Source organism: Necator americanus, chromosome X, assembly GCF_031761385.1.
Source record: "Necator americanus strain Aroian chromosome X, whole genome shotgun sequence".
Lineage (NCBI taxonomy): Eukaryota > Metazoa > Nematoda > Chromadorea > Rhabditida > Ancylostomatidae > Necator > Necator americanus.
In genome coordinates, this window is record NC_087376.1 from 19672247 (window position 1) to 19696630 (window position 24384).

At 40.0% G+C, this 24384-nt stretch overlaps 2 protein-coding genes across 3 annotated transcripts in view; both read left to right on the forward strand.

The window, feature by feature from the left end:
* The window catches only part of RB195_024253 (uncharacterized protein), a gene marked incomplete at both ends in the record, with an annotated part of 134705 nt that overhangs the window by 8048 nt on the left and 102273 nt on the right, over positions 1–24384 (forward strand). For both annotated transcript variants that reach the window (XM_064211959.1, XM_064211960.1), the window contains 5 exons: positions 7548–7642; positions 19740–19806; positions 19858–19940; positions 20014–20154; positions 21620–21753. In XM_064211959.1, the coding sequence (XP_064067839.1) occupies positions 7548–7642; positions 19740–19806; positions 19858–19940; positions 20014–20154; positions 21620–21753 (520 nt within the window). The remainder of the gene's footprint in view (positions 1–7547; positions 7643–19739; positions 19807–19857; positions 19941–20013; positions 20155–21619; positions 21754–24384) is intronic.
* On the forward strand, positions 11629–12006 carry RB195_024254 (uncharacterized protein; the record flags this gene model as incomplete). The annotated part of the gene is made up of 1 exon (XM_064211961.1): positions 11629–12006. The coding sequence occupies one exon, from the start codon at positions 11629–11631 to the stop codon at positions 12004–12006; it is 378 nt and encodes a 125-aa protein (XP_064067841.1).

Below are 24384 nucleotides of genomic sequence, written 5' to 3' on the forward strand. Positions count from 1 at the left end.
TTAAGGATAGGTTGTCGTGGGAGCTGTGGGTACCTAGCAAAATGCACTTGCATCTCATGGCTACCTCCATACAATTCGCCTGAAGCACGTACGAGGGAGGGCGCTCAGGAGGTACCCAAGTAAAATGGGTGCAGCCGCTGTGGTTTGGCTGCAGCAGCGATACGCTACCCAGGCGCAGTTTCCATCTTTAGGCTACACCGAAGGACCAGATGATATTTCGATTAGTTTGTTTTATGCCTGATAAAACGAGTGTATAAGCAAATGAAATGGTAAAACATGAAGTTTACAATGAGAAACTCGTTTGTAAATGAATGAATATTGCTGGGTAAAAATGACGGGAAAGGCGTTATACTTCCATGGATGACAGAAAAGTGATGGAATGACAGAGTGCAGAAGTGAAACCTATTAATTATTTAAGAAGGCAACGAAATGCGATAGCTGTGACCTCCATTGATCTTGTGTAAAGTCACGCCCACTACATAACACTATATAATGTGAGATACTCACCCTACGACTTTTATAGTTGGAGGAGGCAATGTAAATAAAGTTCATAAAGGTGAGTATAGGGCGCAGGAGCATCTTGAGATAGAAATTGGTTGAGGCATTCCGGTGTTTGCTCTGTATGAAGAGGCGAGTGAGTTATCGTTACTTGATTCACGCTCTGTTACGAAGGAAACTACATAAGAGCTATATTTATAATATGTTCTAACAGTTACGATTTCTATCTCTATGTAAGTAAAAAATCGGCTTCAAGTTGTACTCGCCAATCTATACGTATATCTATGTATGTATATATCACTCCATATTTTTCCAAGTTTAAGAGATCGATATGGCTAGAAAAAATCATTGTCTGGCGATCAAACGGCGTCCTATCCGCAAGATATGCATGCAGCGATATCGTGTACCTGCAAGGCCGTTTTCGCACTTGTCAAGACGATTGATAGCATCAACAATCAGTCGAACACCAATAAAACAGTCTAATATAAACTAAAACAAATAAAAATTAAATAAACTAAAACAAGCCATGCTTAGAAGAGTGCGAGAATAATATATACTTCTAGAAAAAATAAGGCGACTACGAATAGGATTGCAAAAACAAATAAATCCAAGCTCTAAGCTTCTCAAGTTTTGAATCCGATTAGAAGTTAGCTATCTCTTGAGTTTTACACATCACTCTATGCTCATGTCCATCTATGGTATCTATGGTATCTCCTGATGCGCACCCGCCCTTCATTTCCATCCGTGTGAGTGAAGAATTTTTCTTGTCAAAAATGCGCATTCTGCTAGCTTTTCAGCGATGTGAATCTGTTGCGGGAATTGTGCAAACATATTTCCTTTGCTATTTCGTTGAAGGGGCATACCACGAATCCGACGTGGTGAGGGAATCCGCCGGAAAAGCTAGAGTTAAGGTTGTAGGTTTCAGGATTAGGGTTAGTTCCGCTCACCTCTCCTTGATCGTCGTAAGAAACAGGGTAGAAGACGATGTTCTTAAGACGATTTCAGTTGCACCCTCGTGCACTCGCCGCATCCAAGTGGGATCGGCCAAAGATCAGTGATATCTTTTTGCCATCTTATTCACGCAGAAACAATGAACTGGCTGTTAAGAGGACCGGAACGTGTGCATAGAGAAGCCTTCTAACGTACCTCGTCATATTCATAGTGGTTCTTACGACGATAAAGGAGAGATGAGCGGAACCACCAGTGATCCCACAATCCCATCCCTAGCTTTTTCCCGCGGATTCTCTCACCACATTGGACTCGTGGTATGCTGCCTTTTTGAAGTTTATGTTTCACGTTCTTCTGATGTTCTTGTCGTTTGGATCTCTCCGATGGTATATTGTTTATTGCGGAGCAAATTATATAATCAGAACAATAAAATGAGTGAAAGAACAAATTTTGATGCTGAAGAAGTTGCTGAAGGTTACAAAATATGCAGAGAAGGTCCCTACTAAGAGTTGTAGACATAAAACAGCGTTGCTTTTTCTTTTATCTCTTAAATTCGCTCTGTTCCCTCGCCGTCATCCCTCAAGTTTCGTGAGTGATGTTAAAAATGTCCTTGAGCCGTATCCAGCTCAGCTCCCAGCTAGTCCATTCGTGCAGTGAACACGTCACCCCATCTCGTTGGCGCCCTTCTTTGATGACATCTAGCATCTCTTTGGATCCACTCTAGCGTTGTTTTAGTCCATCTATCGTCGATTCTTTTTATAATTTGACCAACCCATTTACGCTTTGCTTTCGATATATATATATATATATATCGAAAGCAAAGCGTAAATGGGTTGGTCAAATTATAAAAAGAATCGTGTAACACACCATACATGCACACACACACGCAAACGCACACACACACCATACATACACGTTGCACCCACCACATACAAACACACACCATACATACGCACACCATACATACACACTACACCCACCACATACAAACACACACACACACACACACTATACATACACGCTACACCCACCACACACACACCATACATACGCACACCATACATACACGCTACACCCACCACATGCAAACAGCTAAGCGCGTTAACGTAACAGCACATCTGGATTTGGACTTCATTGCTAAAAAAACTTCAAACTGTATGAACATTGAATGTTTAGAAGATCATTAACGGACGCACTTATGAAAAATTTTCCGAATCAGCAAAGGCTTCTGGATTCCTCGATGATGACACGTATTATCGTCAGAGTATTCAGGAAGCTGCACAGTTTCAGACAGCACCAACGTTGCGAAGTTTTTTTGCTTGCTTTTTTTCTGCTCAGTTACTGTGAAGTCGCAAATGCTGAGGAGCTTTGGAATGAGTTTTCGGCACCGTTGGCTGACGATTACATCAACAGGGGGCTGGGAGCAGAAGAGGATATTCTTGTCGCCTATTTCGACGTCGCAGATCTGATACTACTGCTTGGCAGAGATTTGGCCCGAATTATTGTGCCTCCTACGAATCAAAGACCTTCATATATATATATATATATATATATATATATATATATATATATATATATATATATATATATATATATATATATATATATATATATATATATATATATGAAGGTATATATAATATATGATAATATATATATTATCTATTATATATATATATATATATATATATATATATATATATATATATATATATATATATATGAAGATCTGATACTACTACTATATAAGCAGTAGTATCAGATCTGCGACGTCGAAATAGGCGACAAGAATATCCTCTTCTGCTCCCAGCCCCCTGTTGATGTAATCGTCAGCCAACGGTGCCGAAAACTCATTCCAAAGCTCCTCAGCATTTGCGACTTCACAGTAACTGAGCAGAAAAAAAGCAAGCAAAAAAAACTTCGCAACGTTGGTGCTGTCTGAAACTGTGCAGCTTCCTGAATACTCTGACGATAATACGTGTCATCATCGAGGAATCCAGAAGCCTTTGCTGATTCGGAAAATTTTTCATAAGTGCGTCCGTTAATGATCTTCTAAACATTCAATGTTCATACAGTTTGAAGTTTTTTTAGCAATGAAGTCCAAATCCAGATGTGCTGTTACGTTAACGCGCTTAGCTGTTTGCATGTGGTGGGTGTAGCGTGTATGTATGGTGTGCGTATGTATGGTGTGTGTGTGGTGGGTGTAGCGTGTATGTATAGTGTGTGTGTGTGTGTGTTTGTATGTGGTGGGTGTAGTGTGTATGTATGGTGTGCGTATGTATGGTGTGTGTTTGTATGTGGTGGGTGCAACGTGTATGTATGGTGTGTGTGTGCGTTTGCGTGTGTGTGTGCATGTATGGTGTGTTTGTATGTGGTGGTTGTAGCGTGTATGTATGGTGTGCGTACGTATGGTGTGTGTGTGTCAATGGCGTTGAATTGGTGCAAAAGCAGTGGTGCGCGTCAGAAAGCTATAAAGTAGGATGTGACGGGTCCCGGACTTCGAACTATTCCTTTATTTGTCTTGCCCCTCTGCAAAGCCTCTGAGCTAGGACGTGAGATCTGTGTGGTGCTCGTGCGGCTCAACGATGACTTATTAGTTCGAGCTTCCGGAGGCATACATCTCTTGGTGGTTTTAAAATTCTCGGCTTTCTTTGAACAGTCGTGAAGATGGTCTTTGAGCTGGTCTTATTCCTCTTCGAAGTAGTCCTTTGCCAATGTCCTCTCAAAACCCTGCGAGTAATGAATATTTATGTTGGGACTTCCATTTGTGATTCTTCTGGCTTTCTTTCCGTGAAAAGGAAAATCTTCTTCGAAGGAGATGGCTCCGTATAGAACTTAGGCACAACATCGACATCTGTCAGGCAAAACCTTTTACCGATAATGTGTACTCTACTTCATTATGGTGCACTCCCTTTTGCGACTGTCGTGTCCAGAGTAGAGAGGAGAGCTTTTGGAATTGCGAATCTCCATGAGTAGTCGCCACGATATACATGGAAAGCTTCCCCCTCCGTCTCTCTCTCTCTGCTCGTTCCATTTTTGGAGCCAGTTTTGGCGATAAAATCACCAACGGTGACATTGTAGAAGCCATAATATTCTCTGAAGGACTTTCCAGGTTCATATTGAAAGCTTCAGCTTCCTTTTCTTCGTAGCTTGATGCTGTAGTGTGGACAACAAATACGTTCAAAGCTGGCATTGAACCACATCCTCTTATCCGTAAACGTTCAATTATTTTTCGTAATTTGTTCGAAAGAATTGATGTCCGTGGCGACACTAGTGTTGATGAGGATACCGGCGCCACCATCTCTACTGTCAGATATTCCCAGGAACAGCTCTCCCCCAGGGTCATATGCGGCGGATGTTGTCTCATCGCAGAGGTGCTTGATTTCCATGGCTTGCATCTCCAGATTTTCAACCGCTGCTTATAACTGAACAGCGTTGTATGCACAGATTATCGTCTCAGTCCTTTCCGTTTCAGGAGCCGATATGGTTCCTGGGACCCTATGCTGATGCTGCTACACTAGACTCTCCCTCACAGACAGGGGACTCTCTCTTTTTATTGTTTAGAACAGTTAATTTAAACCATTAGGACAGGTTGTTTGTCTCAGTTTCTCAGGTTTTAGGTGACGGAAGGAAGTTGCGCCATCCCAGACAGGAGCTGATTTGTTGGAAGCAACTTCTTACCAACTGACCTTGCAGTAGTTGACTGAGGGATCCGGGCAAAAAAAAAAGACAGTTTCAAACAGTCTCCTTGCAGTTATTACTATCTCTTATTACTATCGCACTCTTCATAGTAATACGTCTAGTCACGCCAAGGAAAAGTTGTGCTCCAATCCCCGCAAACTAAAGTCTTGAGGGCGGGCAAAAGAAACTATGGTCGGGTCAAAATGAAAGCGGTTTGAGTCGTTGTGAGCCATCGTGAACTATGCAAGAAATGGTGTCAGCAAAAGTCCTCCCTAGATTCTAACCGCTGTGTTCCGTCGCATCGCTTCAAGCGCAGCCACTTGTGCAACTGCACCGTGCTTCATGTCGTTTTGACCCTACTATAAGTTTCTGCCCGCCTGTAATGAAGAATTAACGTCTCACCTCGACACAAAGCATTCCACACCGAATGTAAAGTTGTTGACACATTCGTCTGATGTTCTATCGTTATTCTGTAGATTTATTGGTGTTCGAGTTTAACGAATTAACTATATTTTATCTTTTTCCTCCAATAATCGCGATGCGCTTTGGATCGGGGTCCAACGGAGTGAATAGTGGATGTATTCCAAAGAGTTTAGCAACTCGTCACAGTGACCCGGTTTGATACATTACGAACCAACAACAAATAAAGTGTGTAACGTTCTCCTCCTATCTCACTTGAAGCCTGCATTTGCTATTTTATTCTGGTTACGCTTCTCGCTGAGGCACATTCGTCTTTTCTGTTCAAAGTTAATGGATCATACAAGAATACTGAATTGGTTCAGATGTCTTCTCGACAAGTTCCATGGTGTCGTACTTGATCATCTTTCTCTTACATAATCAGATCTTCGACAGTTGCTTCCTGTGGAAGCTGTGTACGTATTTACGTACGTTTTATGTACTGGAGTTGTATGTGTACTGTACTGTTCCGCGCCGGTACTAGGTGAAGCTTGCACCCTCACTTTTACAGTGTTGCTATACCAGGCGCTCTTCAAAAGTCAAGACTTTCGCCGCTGTTTAGAGGGATGAAAGCTTGGTAAGTTTGAATGCAACGGATGACAACTAATTGGGTGGCTTTACATCCCCTTGGAACAGACAGTTAGAGCTTGTTTGTTAGATTCAACACCTAGCTGCCTCCCCTACCCTTCCAAGTGGGTTAATTACAAGCTTTTTGCTGGGCCGAAATGTGAAATGCACAGAGAGTACTAGTTCATCCTCGCAAAGCAGAAGTAGAGAGCCGTTTCTCAAATCCACCTTCGTTTTAGGGCAAACACAAAGTCGTTTATTCCGTGTTTAGCCGTCTATTGTCCACATTTGGGGCGCTACTAGTCTTGGTGGATAACTCCATTTCTACAAGCTGATCTTGGAACAAACAACCGGGAATTAGCACATTTTATAGAGAGTGCTCATGGGCTTCTGGAGTGGAAGTTATCGTAGAACAGTGAGTGTGAATGTTTCATTTTTTTTTTGCTTGTATTCGTCGCTGATGATAATGGGAAAAAATATCTACTGGCCAAATTCTGAAATCGCAAGAACTTCTCCTTTAGGGATGAGATTAACGTGATTGCAGAACGTCCCCATTATGTATGTGAGTAATGTGATTGCCCTGGAAGAAGGAATCTCTGTACGTCTCCACTTCTTACTTAGCTATCAACTTTAATACACTTTTTCCAAATTTACTACTTGCCGCTTCGTTCCGTTGCGTTCTTTTTTTTCCGTTCACTTCTTTCTAGTTGGCTTGTCCCTTCTTGTTGCTCTAATGTATATGCTGGAGTTGCTTCATACCGCTTTTGTCGCTTTGATTTCTTCTCCAATTACTTCTTTTTCAACTTTTCTTGATGTACGTTTATAAAACGCTCTATAATGCGTTGTTGTCGCTGCTTCTGCTGCTACATTGCATTATAACCTTTTAAATGCCGGTTTTACCATTACCCTTTATGGTTGAAGCTATGTAGGAGAATTGAGAAGAACTACTGCGCTTGGTTTTCATTATTATCATCTTTTATTTTGTCTCTAACTGTGGGCATCAAATACGAATGATAGTTCTTTTACACGATATTTACACTTCATTCTCACTGTTGATTCGTTAATCTTAGAGCTATGCCCGACTGCACCATGAAAAACAATATGACACAATTTTCAATTGGTGTAACACCGGTAGGTCTCTCTCATAACTCTGGAATTTTCAGTTTTCGTATTCTGAAAAGAAGAATTTGCAGAATGGTGGAGTCGGTTTCTCATGGTTTTTGGGTTTAGAGAATGTTAGCAGAAGAAAAACAGCTGTTCAGAACTGTAATAATATCCCGTAAAACAATCCGCGTAGTCCTCTTATTTTATTTCAAATTCGAAGGGTAGACATTGCATAAAATTGCTACAAAGGAATATGTAGGCTTTATTGCTTTCAAATATACGTGCTCATACAGGTGAGGGGATCCACCAGCTGGTCCAGTACTATGGGGAAACTCATTCAAATCGAGCTCTCGATCTTTTGTGCAAGATTAGGGAGCCTCATGACAAGGTGAGTCAATACGGTATCTTTTGAAGTTTTTTATTTGAGTGTAGTGGATATGGGTCCTGTAATAGTTAAATGTATTCGAATCACCCTATTAATTTGTGACTGCAGGAATAGGTTCGCCCATTGGTCACTGAAACACAGAGCTGTCAATGCACTTTAGATTGCGAAATTAATAGCAGGGATATTGCCGTCACAGATATGTGATATATATATATACATATATATATATATATATATATATATATATACATATACATATATATATATATATAGTGTATGTATGTATGTATGTATGTATGTATGTATGTATGTATGTATGTATGTATGTATGTATGTATGTATGTATGTATGTATGTATGTATGTATGTATGTATGTATGTATGTATGTATGTATGTATGTATGTATGTATGTATGTATGTATGTATGTATGTATGTATGTATGTATGTATGTATGTATGTATGTATGTATGTATGTATGTATGTATGTATGTATGTATGTATGTATGTATGTATGTATGTATGTATGTATGTATGTATGTATGTATGTATGTATGTATGTATGTATGTATGTATGTATGTATGTATGTATGTATGTATGTATGTATGTATGTATGTATGTATGTATGTATGTATGTATGTATGTATGTATGTATGTATGTATGTATGTATGTATGTATGTATGTATGTATGTATGTATGTATGTATGTATGTATGTATGTATGTATGTATGTATGTATGTATGTATGTATGTATGTATGTATGTATGTATGTATGTATGTATGTATGTATGTATGTATGTATGTATGTATGTATGTATGTATGTATGTATGTATGTATGTATGTATGTATGTATGTATGTATGTATGTATGTATGTATGTATGTATGTATGTATGTATGTATGTATGTATGTATGTATGTATGTATGTATGTATGTATGTATGTATGTATGTATGTATGTATGTATGTATGTATGTATGTATGTATGTATGTATGTATGTATGTATGTATGTATGTATGTATGTATGTATGTATGTATGTATGTATGTATGTATGTATGTATGTATGTATGTATGTATGTATGTATGTATGTATGTATGTATGTATGTATGTGTGTGTGTATGTATGTATGTATGTATGTATGTATGTATGTATGTATGTATGTATGTATGTATGTATAAAGTGTGTCCTACCACTTGTTTTTTTTTTTTGTTTTTATAAAGCGATTGCCATCTTTAATGGCCTGCGTAAGAAGACATTGAGATCTAATCAAGTCCTCGAAGAAAGTGCATGAAAATCAGTAAATCGACGGGACCGAAACTTTTGCCACAACTGTTTGCCATATCCCTGCGCACCATATGTTAAGATCCAGTTGTCAAGTTTGTGCTGCATCTAGAGCAAAAATATGTCTAATTCAATGAAATCGATGTGCCTCCAGTACTCCCACGAGGGAAACGCCCATAATATAACATTGAATTCAAACTGCTTAGCTCAGCTCAGCTAACTAATATTAAGTATGATTGAGTAAGGTATGTTCATTTTGTGGTAGCAAATGCTGTGAAACTGCATACCAACTTATTGAGAGAATGCTCTCATCTAACACACCGCCAGAGCTTAGCTTAGCTTAACATGAATTTTAAATGCTCAAGAAGAGCATCGGATCCTTAGCATCAAACAGCGGCATCGTTACGACCGACTGCTGATAATTGTCGAGCGAACTCCAGCAATCTAGATTGTGTAGACTGCTGTTCTCTCTTACTATTATGACTAAAGAAAGTCCAGTATCAGGAAAAGAAAGCTAGGAATGCAGTTTAATCCTAGAACGATGTGGCAGGTTTGAAAGATTAGATGAAGATTCAGGAAGAGATTCGGGGAACAAGTAAGTGTTGGAGTAACGACTGGACCTGAAGGGAAGAGTTCTCCACAAGCTGCTACAAGCTGTGATGCCAGAGGACGACATTTTTAGCTTGTACTATTTTCTGCAGGTTTTACGACATCAGGGAGCGACCCTGCGACATTTTGCTAAGACGATGGTAAATCTTAACAGTGGTTTGCTCTTAGCTAGGCTTCTGATTTCGAGAAGTCGGATGTTTCGAACTCCTCAGTTTGGGAGATCCTGTCGGAGGACAAAGTTACGCTGTGCATGGCAGTTCGACTCCCAGAGTCACCTCCATGCCACTTTGTGACAATGAATAAGAAAAAGAAAAGAAGAAAAAAGTGGCTTTATGGGGCACCCTGTAATAACTACTTCACTAATAAGTAACAATTAGTTGATTTCTTCTTAACTTTTTTTTAAGAGCCGATACAGATAAATACGTATATACGTGGTAACACATACATATAAATATGCAAATACATATACAATACGTCACATACATAAATACATAACCATGCATGTACGCACATATACACACATTTACATATAAATAGGAGATAAATGGGAGTTATCTAAATACTACGAAATTTGCATCATGCGCAGTACACAAATGTGATCATACACAGCTACGCTGATACACATGTACACATACACATAAGGATAAAGGATAAAGTGTCTCGCGTTAACCAGTCCGCTTGAGATGCGCCCCAGGTTCACTTCAATTCAGAATCTTTTGAGGTTCACGAACGTGTAACTGGCCTATGCAATGACTTGTGCTGGCTAGCCGATGTATCAAGTTAGTGTTTTCACCCTTCCAGACAAGTCTGGTGCCAATTTATCGACCTCGGAGGGATGAAAGAGTTGGTGAGCACTAGGGCTGATTCGAACTTCCTGTCGATCGTGCAGGAAGCGGAACCTCTAACCGCTACACTACACCCGCTCTTACTCATACACATATGCGTATATATCCGCGCACATACACACGCATACACGCACACATTAGGTGCAGAACAAATAGAGCTTTCACAGATCCTGCGAAATCTAAAACACACATGCGCATACATAACACAGATACCTATACACGTATACACATGCATAACTGTACACACATATATACATTCACATGTATACGCATGCACACATTTATAGACATGTACTCATAAGTATATGCACACATACACACATGTACATTATAACCCATCACCCATCTACGTATTTGAAAGTTGCCTCTGAAAGTCGTTCAGATTGCTGCAGAAAGGTTCACGTTTATTGTGAATAATTATCATTGATATGCGAAGCTTTCCTTTTCTCCTGCAAGTATGGTAGTGTCACTGGCAGTGTGTGGTTCATATATGTGTAGTGCAAATATATCTCTCGAATACCTAGCTGGATAAATTTTTGAGGATTTCAGTTAGATATATCTTTGAGTAAAAAAGTACTTTTGACACATGCACTAGAGTCAGCGCACAAAAGCGCATGAGAGGGGCTACTGAAATAAATGCGCCAAGCAATATATATATATACATGTATATAATACACATATAAATAAATAAATACATAAATAAATAAATAAATACATATAAATGAATAAATACATACATATGTGTATATGTATATATACATGTTTATGTATATGTATGTATACATGTCCATAAGTTGTCGAACTGTCACATCTGCATTTGTCAATTATTTTTTTTTTTTACAAATGACACTGCCGCAGCGGTAAACAATCGTGGTTCACACGGTACCGACAGAAGCAGGTCTGAACATCTGAAGAATGCACCGCCAGTCCTTATCAATATAATGGATGTAGTGAATGCATAGTGAAGGCGTCCACTCGTTATCTGTTGGAATGCGAGGTTCCTAAACAATTGGAAACCAGCAAGACCGTGCTGTTGTATATGAAGGGAGACCCAACAAGAGTTCGGCAACTATGCCCAATCTGTCTACTCTCTGTTATCTACAATCTTTTCACAAGAGTAATCCTAAACAGGATATTAAGAGCATGAGACCAAGGACAGCTATGCGCGCAAGCAGGGTTTCGAAAAGAATTCAGCACGATTGACCACATTCACACCGTTTCGAAACTCATCGAGGTATTACGAGAGTACAGGATGCCGCTCTGTCCTACCTTCATCGACTTGAAGAAGCCCTTTGACTCAGTTGAGACGGAAGCGGTCGAGCATCGAGAGTGTAGTGAAAAAGACCAGAAACACGCGGCTCTGTGCTCACCTCTTCAACATCACAGTACTTTCTGCTTTGACCCATCCTCCAGAAACCTGGCACTTTGTCAGCTGCAAGAAAATGCGGTGAACATCACTGAACGTTCAATCAAAATAGTGATGCTAGGATTATCCCGCTTCACGCAAATGAGGGGCAGTATTCGAAGTTCTGTCCAACGTCAGCGATCGAGGATCAGAGACGCCGCCGCATTTGCTAAGTACAGCAAAATAAGATGGACCGATGCGCTTCAACGACAACCGTTGGAGTGAGCAACTGGGTTCAACGCGATACCACAGAAAGACCGCCGACGTGATGGTCAGACTTTTCACAAAGTCCTCGAAAGAAAAAAAATTTGATGGTCTTTGTGTCCCACGCGGAAGAAGTAACCACTGAGCGACTCTGGCACGCGATCGGGACAAATAGAAGGATTACCGCTCGACAACTTCGAAAAACAAGGTGATCTTCAGTGGCAACCACTCCATTGGCAGTGCTGAGGGCTGGAGAACATATTTTCATCTTGCCGGCATGCTGTTTCAGTAAAGCATAGGCTTTCCGCGAGTTTTTTTCTTCCCACGTTTTTTCAAGCTGTCTTGCTCTTGACGTCCATTCCTTCTCATCACCACTTTTCGACTGATGACGCAACTTTTGCCTTATAATCGTGGCCTCGCGCAATTCCTCTAATTCCCTTGAGTTTGGGCGTGGGAAACAGTGTTTGTTCCTACAGCACGTTAGGACGCGGCCTTGCCTACGATCCGGTTCCCTCAGCAGCCTATTTATTGGTTTCAATAGTCTGTTAAGAGTATTGCCCATGTTCGACTGTCTGTTAGTCGAGTTCGAAAGTCTGTTAAGAATATCTCATTGATTGTGTACTAATTTCTTAAGCAGAACCAAGATTGTTATTGATCTTTATTCTGGCTAACGTTTCGGCGTCGTCGCCTTCTTCAGAGCCTGGGAAAATCAAAGACACGTGTAATCTACTCTCTCAAATGCCCCGTCATCCCACAAGATATGATTTGGCAAACAGATTACTTAAAAGCAACGTCAGAAAAGCAGAGCAGCGCTCACCTTGATAGCCACGAAATCGTGATGTTAGCGGACCACCAGTTGTGACAGTTGTGCCGCTAGTATTAACTAGTAACGATGCCCCCGCCTCTGACCCCATAGGTCAAACCCGCAAAGGTCCTGATATGGCGCCAGCTCGTTGGTCACAGCGATGCATTCTTCTCAAAATATCTCATTGCTTTTCGGTCACTCTTCGCTGGTTGCGGCGTTTACATAAGGGTGCGGTCTTCTGACATATCTCGTATAAACAAACGGTTTTTAAATACGGTTAGATGGACCCGGGTTTTATTCGTAATCTGCACCTCGAACTACACAAGAAGGTCTACATGAAGTGTGATACAAAAAATTACACACAACTTTGCACCAATCCACAAAAATTCTACATAAAGTCTCACACATCACATTCAAAATTACCGCGTTTAGCTTGAATAAAAGCATTCAATCGCTTCCGGAAGATCTTGAGGATGCTTTCCCGGCGGGATTTCGTCCATGCCTTCATCAGGGCTCTTTTCAGCGAATCCAGTGGTTTGTGTTTAAAATAGCAGGCTTTTTGCTCCAAGGCGGACCAGTTAACAAAATCCAAAGAATCGAGATTGCGCGAGCTTGACGGGCAAAGGTCCTTCGTCCAGAAGCGCGTCAGATTGGTCTCACACTATTCCAATGTCTTCCTTGCACTGGTGCAAGAAGATTGGACTGGTGCCCAATCTTCTTGGAAGGTCCAGTCAATGTCTTTAGCGTTTTCTTTGGCCCAAGGAATCACTACATCCTCAAGATTTGCTTTCGATAGATTTCGGCATTAATTTCAACCCCTTTTCGGACAAAAACAAGTTTGGTTTTGCCCAGACCTGATATTCCAGCCCACACACACGGAGTGTGTAAAATGAGTTCTCGACCTTGACTACTTTTGGAGATCCTTTTGACAGCAGTTGCTGTTGAATCTGCGCTTTTCGGAATCGTTCAACGGTTAATAACTTCTCGTCCATGAAGAGAATTCGGCCAAAGTTTTTTTGTTTTTTGTCAAGACACGCAAGGGTCTTCATCTTTCTGCATTTTTTCCAACCACGAGGCCTTCATTTCGTCTGTAGGGCATTGTTCTTTGGCGAATTTGTAAGGATACAATTGGAGATCATCTCTGATCAGTCTTTGCATAGTTGAGCATCTTATTTAGCCAATTCTGTGGTGCTTTTTTCGGGATTTCGGCGAAGTTTGTCCTTGACGGTCTTTCGAAGGGCAGAGGTCCTCACATTTGGTTCTGGTCCTCTTCTCGGACGATTTTTAATTCTTCCAGTCTCTTTGAAACGCTTTATGGCGCGATTTACTTGTTCGCGATGCAATTCGAGCGTCTTTGAAATGTTGTAAACTTTTGTAAACGATCCGCTTTTGTATTTGGGGACTATCGTTTAAAGATCCTCAGGGAATGCCATCTTTATATAGAAACAGAGAATAAGACTGGCCATAATAGGACTACAATTAGGGAGAAAACTAAGAACATCATAGTGAAGCGCAAAAAAAAAGCAAAAAAAAAACCGAAAATGAATTTTCTATTGTCCGTTACACTTCATATCGACCTGCTTATCTTCTGTAAGGTTTCCATATTACATCAATTTCGTGACACGATATTGAAGGTACAGTCAAGAACCTTTTGCCGATTAGGTGCAGCCGAATTTGCTTCTTAGACTAGTTGTGTTCAGTAAGCTCGGCCCATCCCACTGGAGTTGTATCTCCAGTGCAGTGACAGATGAAATTTGCTCCTGAAGAAATAAAAAAAGGCTTGCAATGTAGCAAATGTTGGAAGGTGGAATTCGTGGGAAAGGTATACGTTAAATCAAACATTGATAATCTATTTGAGAGAAAAAAGAGTGCGATGCCATCTGTTCATCCCACGAAAAGTGCCAATCGGCATCTAAAGTGAGAGTTTCGTGCTTTGGCTTTTGCATTTGGTGGAAATTTAGCAATGTAACACATTTAGTAATTCGCTCTGTATAGATACAGAAGGTAGGTAGACATCGTTCAAAGGCAGCGATATTGACGTAGTGTGGCTCTGTTTCCTCTAATCATATTGGAAAATGGCGTTCGCTGCTACGAAGTAGGTTGGGTTTGGATGCGCGTAATGTACCTTGTAGGAAAAAAAAACACCGTTCCCACACCTTTTTTTTTACGACGATCAGGGAAAAGTGAGTGGAACCACGCCCGCTTCTAATTGGTAAACTACACCACAAACTATTTTTTCCATGATGTTTCCACACTACGTCAACTTCGTTATACGTTGTCTTTAACGTTCAGTCCTCATACTGGCTTATTCATTCTCTTCTATTTGTGCCATTAGGCGAGGATTAGCTTTATATATTTCCATACTCATCAAACCGACACTTCCAAATACAGTAGTACAATAATAACTATCCATCGTACTTAGAAGATCAGTAGCAGTATATCGATCGAACGAGGTTAAATAGTTATTTATTTGTGCATTAATTTTAACACGCTAAAAAGTAAAATAGGACTTCAGATGGGAAAATAAAAGTCTGTGTTATAAGTTAAGGAACGAATAAGAAACAAGTTTTTCAAACTTCAAACATAGTGTTTCACTTCGAAATTTTACCGTAATTCAATTGTTCTTCATCTTTACAAATTTTAAGGAATGATTGTAATAAGCCATTGCTGGAAGTTCCAAGCTTCTTTGTTTACACTGCGTTCGGTGAGATGGGTGGGATCTACGGTAGGACCACTTCAATGGTCTGCTGACGCTATTAAGTGTTGCAATGCGCAATTACCGATCATCGTTTCCAGCCACTTCCTTTAAGGACAAGTTGTCGCAAAGGGTGTGGATTCGTGATGTTCATATGTAAATGTGAAGGCTTGACTTTTGCTGTCGTTTTCGCTGGGTGCGTGTAAGGATGGTCCGGGCGGAATTTCGAGCATGCCCGGTCATATCTCGTCAGAGCAATTAGCGATAGTGCGTGTCCTAAAGAGATTCACTTTCGTTGGCACCTAAACAGCTGACTCTGCTTACCTATCGCTAATCATACGCTGCATCATAATTCACTATCTACTAAACTGTTTTGGAGGATCAGACACATTCACTGCAGTTTTGTGATGTGAGGTGATCTCAATTTTGTATCCGTACCAGAAGCAAGAGAAATCTTCTCGTGAAATATGAGATGAGGATGTATGTAATGGCTTCAAATTACGTGCACAAAAATTTTCGTTGAAACGGAACATTTCAGCTTTCAAAAGTAACGGTAATAAGAATTATCGTTATGCTGTAACTCCCAAGCTTTTTTGTAGTCCAATTTATTTCTAGACAGAGGGACCTTCTGTATTTCTGACTTCTTGGAATTTACAGGAAGGAAAAGAATTAAAATTTGATAAGATTTCTAGGGGTACGGGACGACAGGTACCCGTGAAAACCTGCTGACCGCTCCCGACCTCCCTTCCGCGTAATCACGGCTGCCACTCCACCAGCTGGACATCCTCAACGACCGTCTTAGATCATCTATCCGCCCCCTTATTGCTATATAATCAACGCTGCGCGCGACATTCGCGCCGCGACGAAGCAGTGGATACTACGAATTTAGAAAGGAGAGGAGTGTAGAACGAGTTGACGCACCAAGTTCTGGTGTACGAAAATAGTAAATTGGGCGCATATGATCGGGATTTAAGGAGAAAAACTAGATCCTTCTGTCCAATTAAAAGATATATTATCAGAGACATATCATACAGTATCAAAGAATCAAAGATACGATGACTGATAAGAGTGATATGCGTGTTCTACATTGACCTCACTTGAGCAACTTCAAACAAATAAAGATTATCCCAGAAAGATGCTGCAGACAAAAGAATAAGAAGAATGAAGGAAAAGAAATGAATATATTTTCATACGCCTCATAATTTCACACATGTCACGCCCAAACTGTTCCATATAAACCCGCAGCGCATAAGTATGTGTTTGTCACGATGTCATTCAACGAATTCATGTTCAACTTTCGACTGCAGCAACTTACGCCTAACAACTTTATTTCCTTATTACTTTGTATGCATTGTTCTTTGAACTCCTTTCTACATTTTACCTTTTCAAAATTTTGTATGGATATAATGTTTATATGGAGCGAAACTTAAATATTTTAGTACTTCCTTGTACGTGTTATAGAATAAAACTTTATATGGTTCTTCAAACTTCTTTCAACAGCGTTCTATCGCTTATTTGTATCTATTCTCTACATAAAATCAATATGACAGGGTAGGTGTATTAGTGGCGGACAGAGACCCTTGTATCTTCGAGATCTACCTTCAAGCACAATGTATGTCTGCGAGGCATTATTCGCGCCTCGTTAGGAGTTGGACGCCATTTTTACTGAGCCCAGAGATAGATGATTAATTTCCATGTAACAAGTCAAAACAGGATATTTTCATTTCACTCGCATTTTTAAATGGCATATATACAAACATCTTTCATTTATATTAACTTACAAGTATACTTTAAATAGAGTTTCAAACAAAATCTAATGCCAGGCATTTTCTTTTTCCTTCGATTCTAAAAGCGCATTGCAAGAGTTGCGGGCGCGGTGGAGAAAACTCCTCGTAAGAGCAGCAGGCGCGGCGAAATGGGCAGGGAGGGTGGTGTGGGAGGGGCGTCAGCGAGACGTAGCACAAGAGGAGCAACCAGGCTACTGTAGCGATCACGACGCTGTTAGGAGACGCGCGGTGGAATTAACGACGCTCGTTAGCCTCCTGGATATGTGGCGGCACATCAAACGGGTAAATCTTGACCGTTCCCCGATTACTAGACTTTCTGAAGGTGATATAAAAACAAACTCACTCCCTTTCTTTATTGGAACACCATACAAAATCTTGTATTCTTCTATCTAACACTATTATTCTTTGACTTATTCGGCAATTTCGATAGCTCACACCACTCTTCTTTGCATATCTCCTTATAACTGCGCAGTTTTCTGCGTCTCTGTGGTTAGAAGAACATCCAAGACTACGTCGTCTACGTTGTCTATGTTGTCTACGTCTTCATGAACGACTGGAGAATCAGCCGGGACCATCTTTACCGTTCCTCGTTTTCGCCGTTAAAAAGTTAAAAGTTCGACAGTTAAAAAAAAACCATTGGAAGAACGGAGGACTCACCGGAGGATAAAGTAACTAGATCAACGGCATCAAGTAGCTTCAGTCTTCATAAGATTTATATTGATTGATACTCAACGTTCGATCGAAAAACCAATAAGAGGACGTAGAGACAGACCATTCCACTGTGCGCTGCACAATAAAAAATCCGCTGCTCTCAGCTTTCAGGATCTCTTGGGTCTTTGCATGTCTTCTTTTCCCTTTTTGTATTCTGGAATTGGCAAGGTGTTCTGTCCTGTTGGAGGATAATCAGACAATCAACGCCAATCTCTACATGAAGACAAAAAAAAGCTTTCAAAAACCGCACTGACCTGAAAAATAACCTCAAAAGTGGGAAGAAAGATATGCAAAGACCAAATAAACGAATTCTGTTTGTCGTTAGTAGGTTGTGTTTATGTATGTTTTAAATTTCGAAGTATAAAGATGTGTCCTATTTGTCCTGTAGCTAATGCAAGCGTGCGTGTGCATGGGTGTAGGTCTGCGTGTGTGTATATGTGTATGTGGGTGTGTGTGCATGTGCATGTTTGTGTTATGTATCGGGTCAAGCGTGCGTATCGTAGGAGGGGTGAGAATGGGATCGTAACCGTTGAGGGAAGAGGAAGAAAGAGATGAGGGGAGGACTGGAGGAGAGGGTAGTCGTAGCTAAAAGCATCACCCAGCGAATCTAGGGTGGTATAGATTTCAGGTGGGCAATGCATATACGGGGTTGTAGATGAGGAGTGGAGGGTGATTCCGTCCATTTCTTCCTAATTGCCGTAAAAAACGGCCCGGAAGATGCGGCTTCGAGCGTGTCGGGGCACTATTTTCAACAGCGAGTTCGATTGGACCGCGCCAGCCTTGTCCACGTGCATGCGCATTATCAGTTGTTTTTTTTTTCGTTCAAAAAATCTAGATTTCGCTGGGATCGAACTCTTGAACATTTATAATCAGTGCCAAAAAAGATTGTGTTGTAGAATTCACGCTGAGAACTCGTTCATGTTTTCAACTTATAAGTGCACATATACAATGTCAACCTTCTAGTCCTAATTTCGAGTCAATGAGCTATCTGTGGCACTTATATTATATTTTTTTCTTTTACTTTTAGTCTTATAAAACAGATAAAAAAGGACAAAGTCTTTGGCGCAACAATCCACTTGGGATGCGCCCATACGTTTTACTGCAATTAATGATCTTTGAGGTTTTTGGAACGCGTGATGGCCTGTACACGGGGTAGAACGTTTTCGAACCATCGACCGTGTGGCTACAACGGACCTCTAACCGATTGCGGCACACCCACCCCATAGCACTATCTAGTAAAATTTATTATGACACTATTTGTTAATATTTCTTATATTACACTATTTCATTTTAGTTTGTTTACTCAGCGTCCGATTTGCTTCTTTAATTCTACTTCTTATATTTAAAGTTTTGATTGTTATATGAGTGCTTGTGTTGCGAAGAATGTGGAGTGGGGGCCGTTTTCAAGAGGGCTTTTTCCCAACTATGCGCTTGACCTTGGTTACATATATGTATTTTCTTAAATTTGGGATGATCAACATGAGTCTCATTGGTCCCGTAGTTAATGTGTGGGTACATGTGCAGGTGTGCACGTGTAGTCCGCGATGGTTCCACTTCGGTCCCAACCGGTAGCTCCACCACGCTACTCCGAGCGCAGCCGCTTGAGTATTAGTGTTCAACTGCCCGAATTTATCTTTGATTTTATCAATAGCCTCTCCAAAGGAATGTTTTTACTGTGCAGTCTTTTTTTGTTGCGCATTAGGTACAAGAAAAATTCCTGCGAATGTACTGATTTTGAAAAATGCATTGTATATAGACGTTCCTGGACTCTCTGTCGGAAACTATACGGGAAAAGAAAGTTATGGCCACATTGGATCTTTTAGGTATGTCGATTAGAACATTTCTAGAGAGTAGTTCTTATTTTATCATTGCAGGACAAATAGTGCAGACAGCTCCCAGCTGGACACCGAAAATTGCTCTTCACCCTATATTCAAAGCAATTTTGCAGCTCAGTGTGGTGTGCTTCTTAGTGACATTTACAATACTATTTTTTTCTTAATCTGTCGTTGCTGCTTTGATAGTGTGTTTAGGTTACTAGAGAACTAGATGAATGTGTTGCGGGGCTGTTATTTGTGACCGCACTTCTACCACATTGTTCATCACTGCCTTCCGATATCCTACATGCGGTTTTCCATGCATTTACTGAAGCTTGTCAAAGCTATCGGTTGAAGGTTAGTCTGCGCAATCGTTTTTAAAGAGCGTTTCATTTGCTGCGCTTGACAGCTTTGAAAAAAAATTTAGCGCAAGAATTTATCAATGGAGTTGTTTGAGGTGGTGATATCCCACGAATATGACACTCGTTTTGTGCTGCAGTACTGCTTTTATGCAGTTGTATTGAGCAAAATGTTTATAACTTAAAAGCTACATAGAAGAACAGAGTTACATAGAAGAGTTGAGTTAGTTATTCCCCCTCACACAAAGTTTTAAGAGATATAGTGAAGTATATTGTAGCTAGTGTAGCTACACAGAGATGTCGTTGCGGTTAGAAACACTCAAACAGTGGCTATAGATCACTACAATCGTGTGATATATATATATATATATATACATTATATATACATTATATATACTACCAAAAAGTAGTAAGACTTCTCAAATAAAAAAAAGTAGGTGTTTTATTCTTCATTTATTTCATCTTTTTCAAAGTACTTGCCTTAGCCAGCAATACACGTACACCAGCGCTTCTTCCAATCTTCGAAACATTTGTTATACTCGATTTCCGGGATGCACTTGAGCTCCTTCTCCGGCGCCGCTTTTATCTCTTCAATCGAGTCAAAACGATGACCACTAAGGTGCTTATTGAGTTTCGGGAACAGGAAAGAGTCAGACACCGTTAAATCAGGTAAATAGGAAACGCGGAACGATTTGAGTGGAATTTCTGACGAAAACGTCGCGAACAACAAAAACCGCGTGGGATATCATTATCGTGTTGGAACAAATAATATTGCATATTCTTCTAACTTTTTTGCTGGGTTTTTCACTCATTTTAAAAATCGAGGAATGAACTTTTGGAGGCAAACGTCAACAAGCGTGACTCATTAACAACCGACGCTCCTGTCATGAAATTTGACACAGATGTCAGTGAGGTTGTGCCAACATAAGGACAAATTTGTGCAGGTGGATAAACACGGAAGTTTTCGATTGAAGTCTTACTATTTTTCGATCACAGTAATATTTATAGTCGGGTCAAAACGACACGAAGCACGGTGCATTTGCGTACGCGCTCGAAACGGCACTGTGGAGGCAGCAGTTGGAACCGAGGTGGGAACATCGCAAACTGCAGTGATAGGTGGTGCCAGTAAGGGTTCCAGTGCACTCCTAATCGCTACGCTCCACCGCACCGCCTCCAGATGATCCGCGTACGCAATTGCATCGTGCTTCATGCCATTTTGGCCCTACTATATGCACGGTTACCACAACCTTCCTATATGACGTTAATGAGCAAATATCATAGTTGTTACCAGCATTTCAAATAACTCCATTCATTTCAAATTTGCGCTAAAAATTGGTCTTCCTAAGGTCCAGCGGAAGGAATTCAGCATGTTTAATTTTCGTTTTTTTTTCGGTTCATTGAAGGTACAAGTGTTTTTGATCGACACTTAAGTACTTAATGATTATTTATGACTTTGTTCACAGTGGCTCATGTTGGATAGCAGAAGACCGACCGATATTTGGGGAAGAGCGGATGTTGGCCACATGGCTTTTGCACTTCGTGAATTTTTTCATGCAATTTATGGAATTTACCCCACCAACTTTGTCTCGTATCTCAGGTTAGGCATAATGTACTTCAGTGGTGTTTTGTCTTAGGAATATTATACGTTGGCGATTTGTCATTAGGTAGCTTTAGGATCTTTTTCTTTCTTAGCATTAGGATCTCTTGGACATAATACAGAGCAGACGGGCAGTTCAGTAGTTGTGCAGATATCTAATAGAAATTCTATATGGTGACGACATGGAAGTGAGATGTATAATTTCTCTCTAAGTTAGAGTTCCAAGAAAAAGAAGAGGGAAGGTTTGATTGCGATTTTCACTTCTAAACAGGTCACAATAATAAGGAAAATTAATGCTCTCACCGTCGTTGCCAACTAGAATATTGCAAGAAAATGCAAAAGTCAAAGTCTAGTCTATGGTGCCATAAACGGGATGAAGATTTAAAGTGTTAGTATGATCGCAAGTGTGCGATGGGTAAAAATAATTTATAGAAGTAAAACTGCCGCTATAGAATAGTTACCATAGTGGAATCGTTTCGAGCCTCTGCTTTTCTCTTCACGTGCCCATCCAAGGTAAAATACTAAAGTCTTTGCATTGAATCTGAAATGGATAGCCAATACTAATTGGACAGTGCTTCTGTTACAAAAACGACTGTCTTGGAAATATGAACACATTTGCAGCCCACGTTTTGGCACAACTCCCATTTCTCGAAAATTAGCTTTACAGTGTTCGCATTAGTTTCAGTGCAGGACTGTGAGAGAGCTCTTTTTACTTTGCTTTTGTTATTCTGCAAATTTCTCCTCTCAACTTTTTTTTATTATTGTCAACTTTTACTATATTACTATTAAATCTTTAGTTCAGACAACAAAAAGAGGAATTGAACATAGTTTCAAATAAATGCTCGTAGAAACTGACATAGATGAATATGAAAAAAATGGAATTGTTCCTTCTACATTATATGGGAGTGTTGCTCCTATGCAGACAATTCTTAAATAGATTCATGTGATTTTTCCCAACATTTTCTGCTGGTCATAAAACATCTGTTGGTATGGTCTTTTTCTTTTTTAAATTAGAAATTAAATTAATTCAAATTTTTGCCTTTTTTGCAGTGTTTTGTTGTATACTACATGGTGGAAGGAGGGGAGACTGTAAAAAGGAAGGAAAAAGAAGGAGGGGAAATATTTTTCCTGAGTACTTTCGCGAGAATACGTATCCAGAAGGCATGCTGTGGAGACATCAACCTCCTCTATTCCCTCGTTTATGAAGAGCGTGAATCAGCCTAGCTGCTTACTCGACTGTGGAGGCACAGATGACTACATAGAGACGAGAAGTTATAGAAAGAATAATACAAAGCGAGAATTAACAAAATTCTTATATCACTTTATGGAGATGTAGAATGGAGAGTTGACATTTACTGATCGCTATGGCATGCGTAGAATGAGAATAGAAGTAGAATGAGAAGAAAAGAAAACTACGACAAAATACGTGCTTGTATCTTGAAAAATCACTTTATAGGGTCTACTTCCTATACTCGATGCAATACGGAGAGTTCGAAAGGTTAAGAAAACCTTAGTAACTCTCTTTAGTTCTTTTAAACTAAGACCCCGAGCAGAGGATCCTGTGAATCGGATTACCAGTTACGCCATTCACCTGCCCCAATATAAGAGGATAGCTCATCCTCGAGCTACCAAGTGTTACGATGTGGATGGGTGAGGGGCATATTGGTGTAGGTTATACGAGAGAAAGAATGGAGAGTTGACATTTACTGATCGCTATGGCATGCGTAGAATGAGAATAGAAGTAGAATGAGAAGAAAAGAAAACTACGACAAAATACGTGCTTGTATCTTGAAAAAAAAAAAAAAACGTCTGTAGACCCAATACCAATTTCGGAAATTATGCAATTACATGTGTAAACTGAGAATGCTGAAAATTGAAATGAAGAAAATTTTCGTATACAGCAAGATCTTGTGTGATATTTGTTGAATACAAACGAATGATTCATATGTTGAACTATGAACTGCAGACTTGTTTTCGTTCACTATGGAGTGGGGGAGAGGGCAATTTTTTTGGAGAAGCGAGTGCTTCTTCAGTTAAGGTGGGTTTATTTGAAGCGCCTGTTCAAAGAAATTATATTGTTCCAGTTTGAACGTCCGGCTGAAGCGGGACTTCAGACTTTTGTAGTGTTTGCTTCGCTCGCCTTCATCGATGAATAAGAAATAAGAGTACTGAATTTTTTCGTAAAATCATAATTATAATTTTTTCTCCTATCTATCTAATGCTGTCATCAATTTTTTTTCCTCAAAAACTTAGGCACAGATGAGAGATTTCATTATTTTCTTTCCAAACGCATCAGTACTATATTTCGACAACAATCAAACTCGATTCTACATCTATGTTGCTTTGAAACCTCACCAATTTGGAAACACTCGAAGTATGAGTTTCCTCCGCTCTCAGCTATTAGCACAGAATGATGTGTTAGCATGAAAAAACAACATGAATATCGTGGTGATGGGGATAATACTCTACGTTAGACCACGTGAACATGTGTTGGCTGGTATTGTATTTAAGCAGCCGTTCGTATGTGTTTTCACTTTTATAGAAAGGATGTTAGCAGCATTAAAGAAATATGCTTGAAAATATATACGCGAATGAGTCATAGAAACCCATTCTACCGTTGGAGCTCCCGCG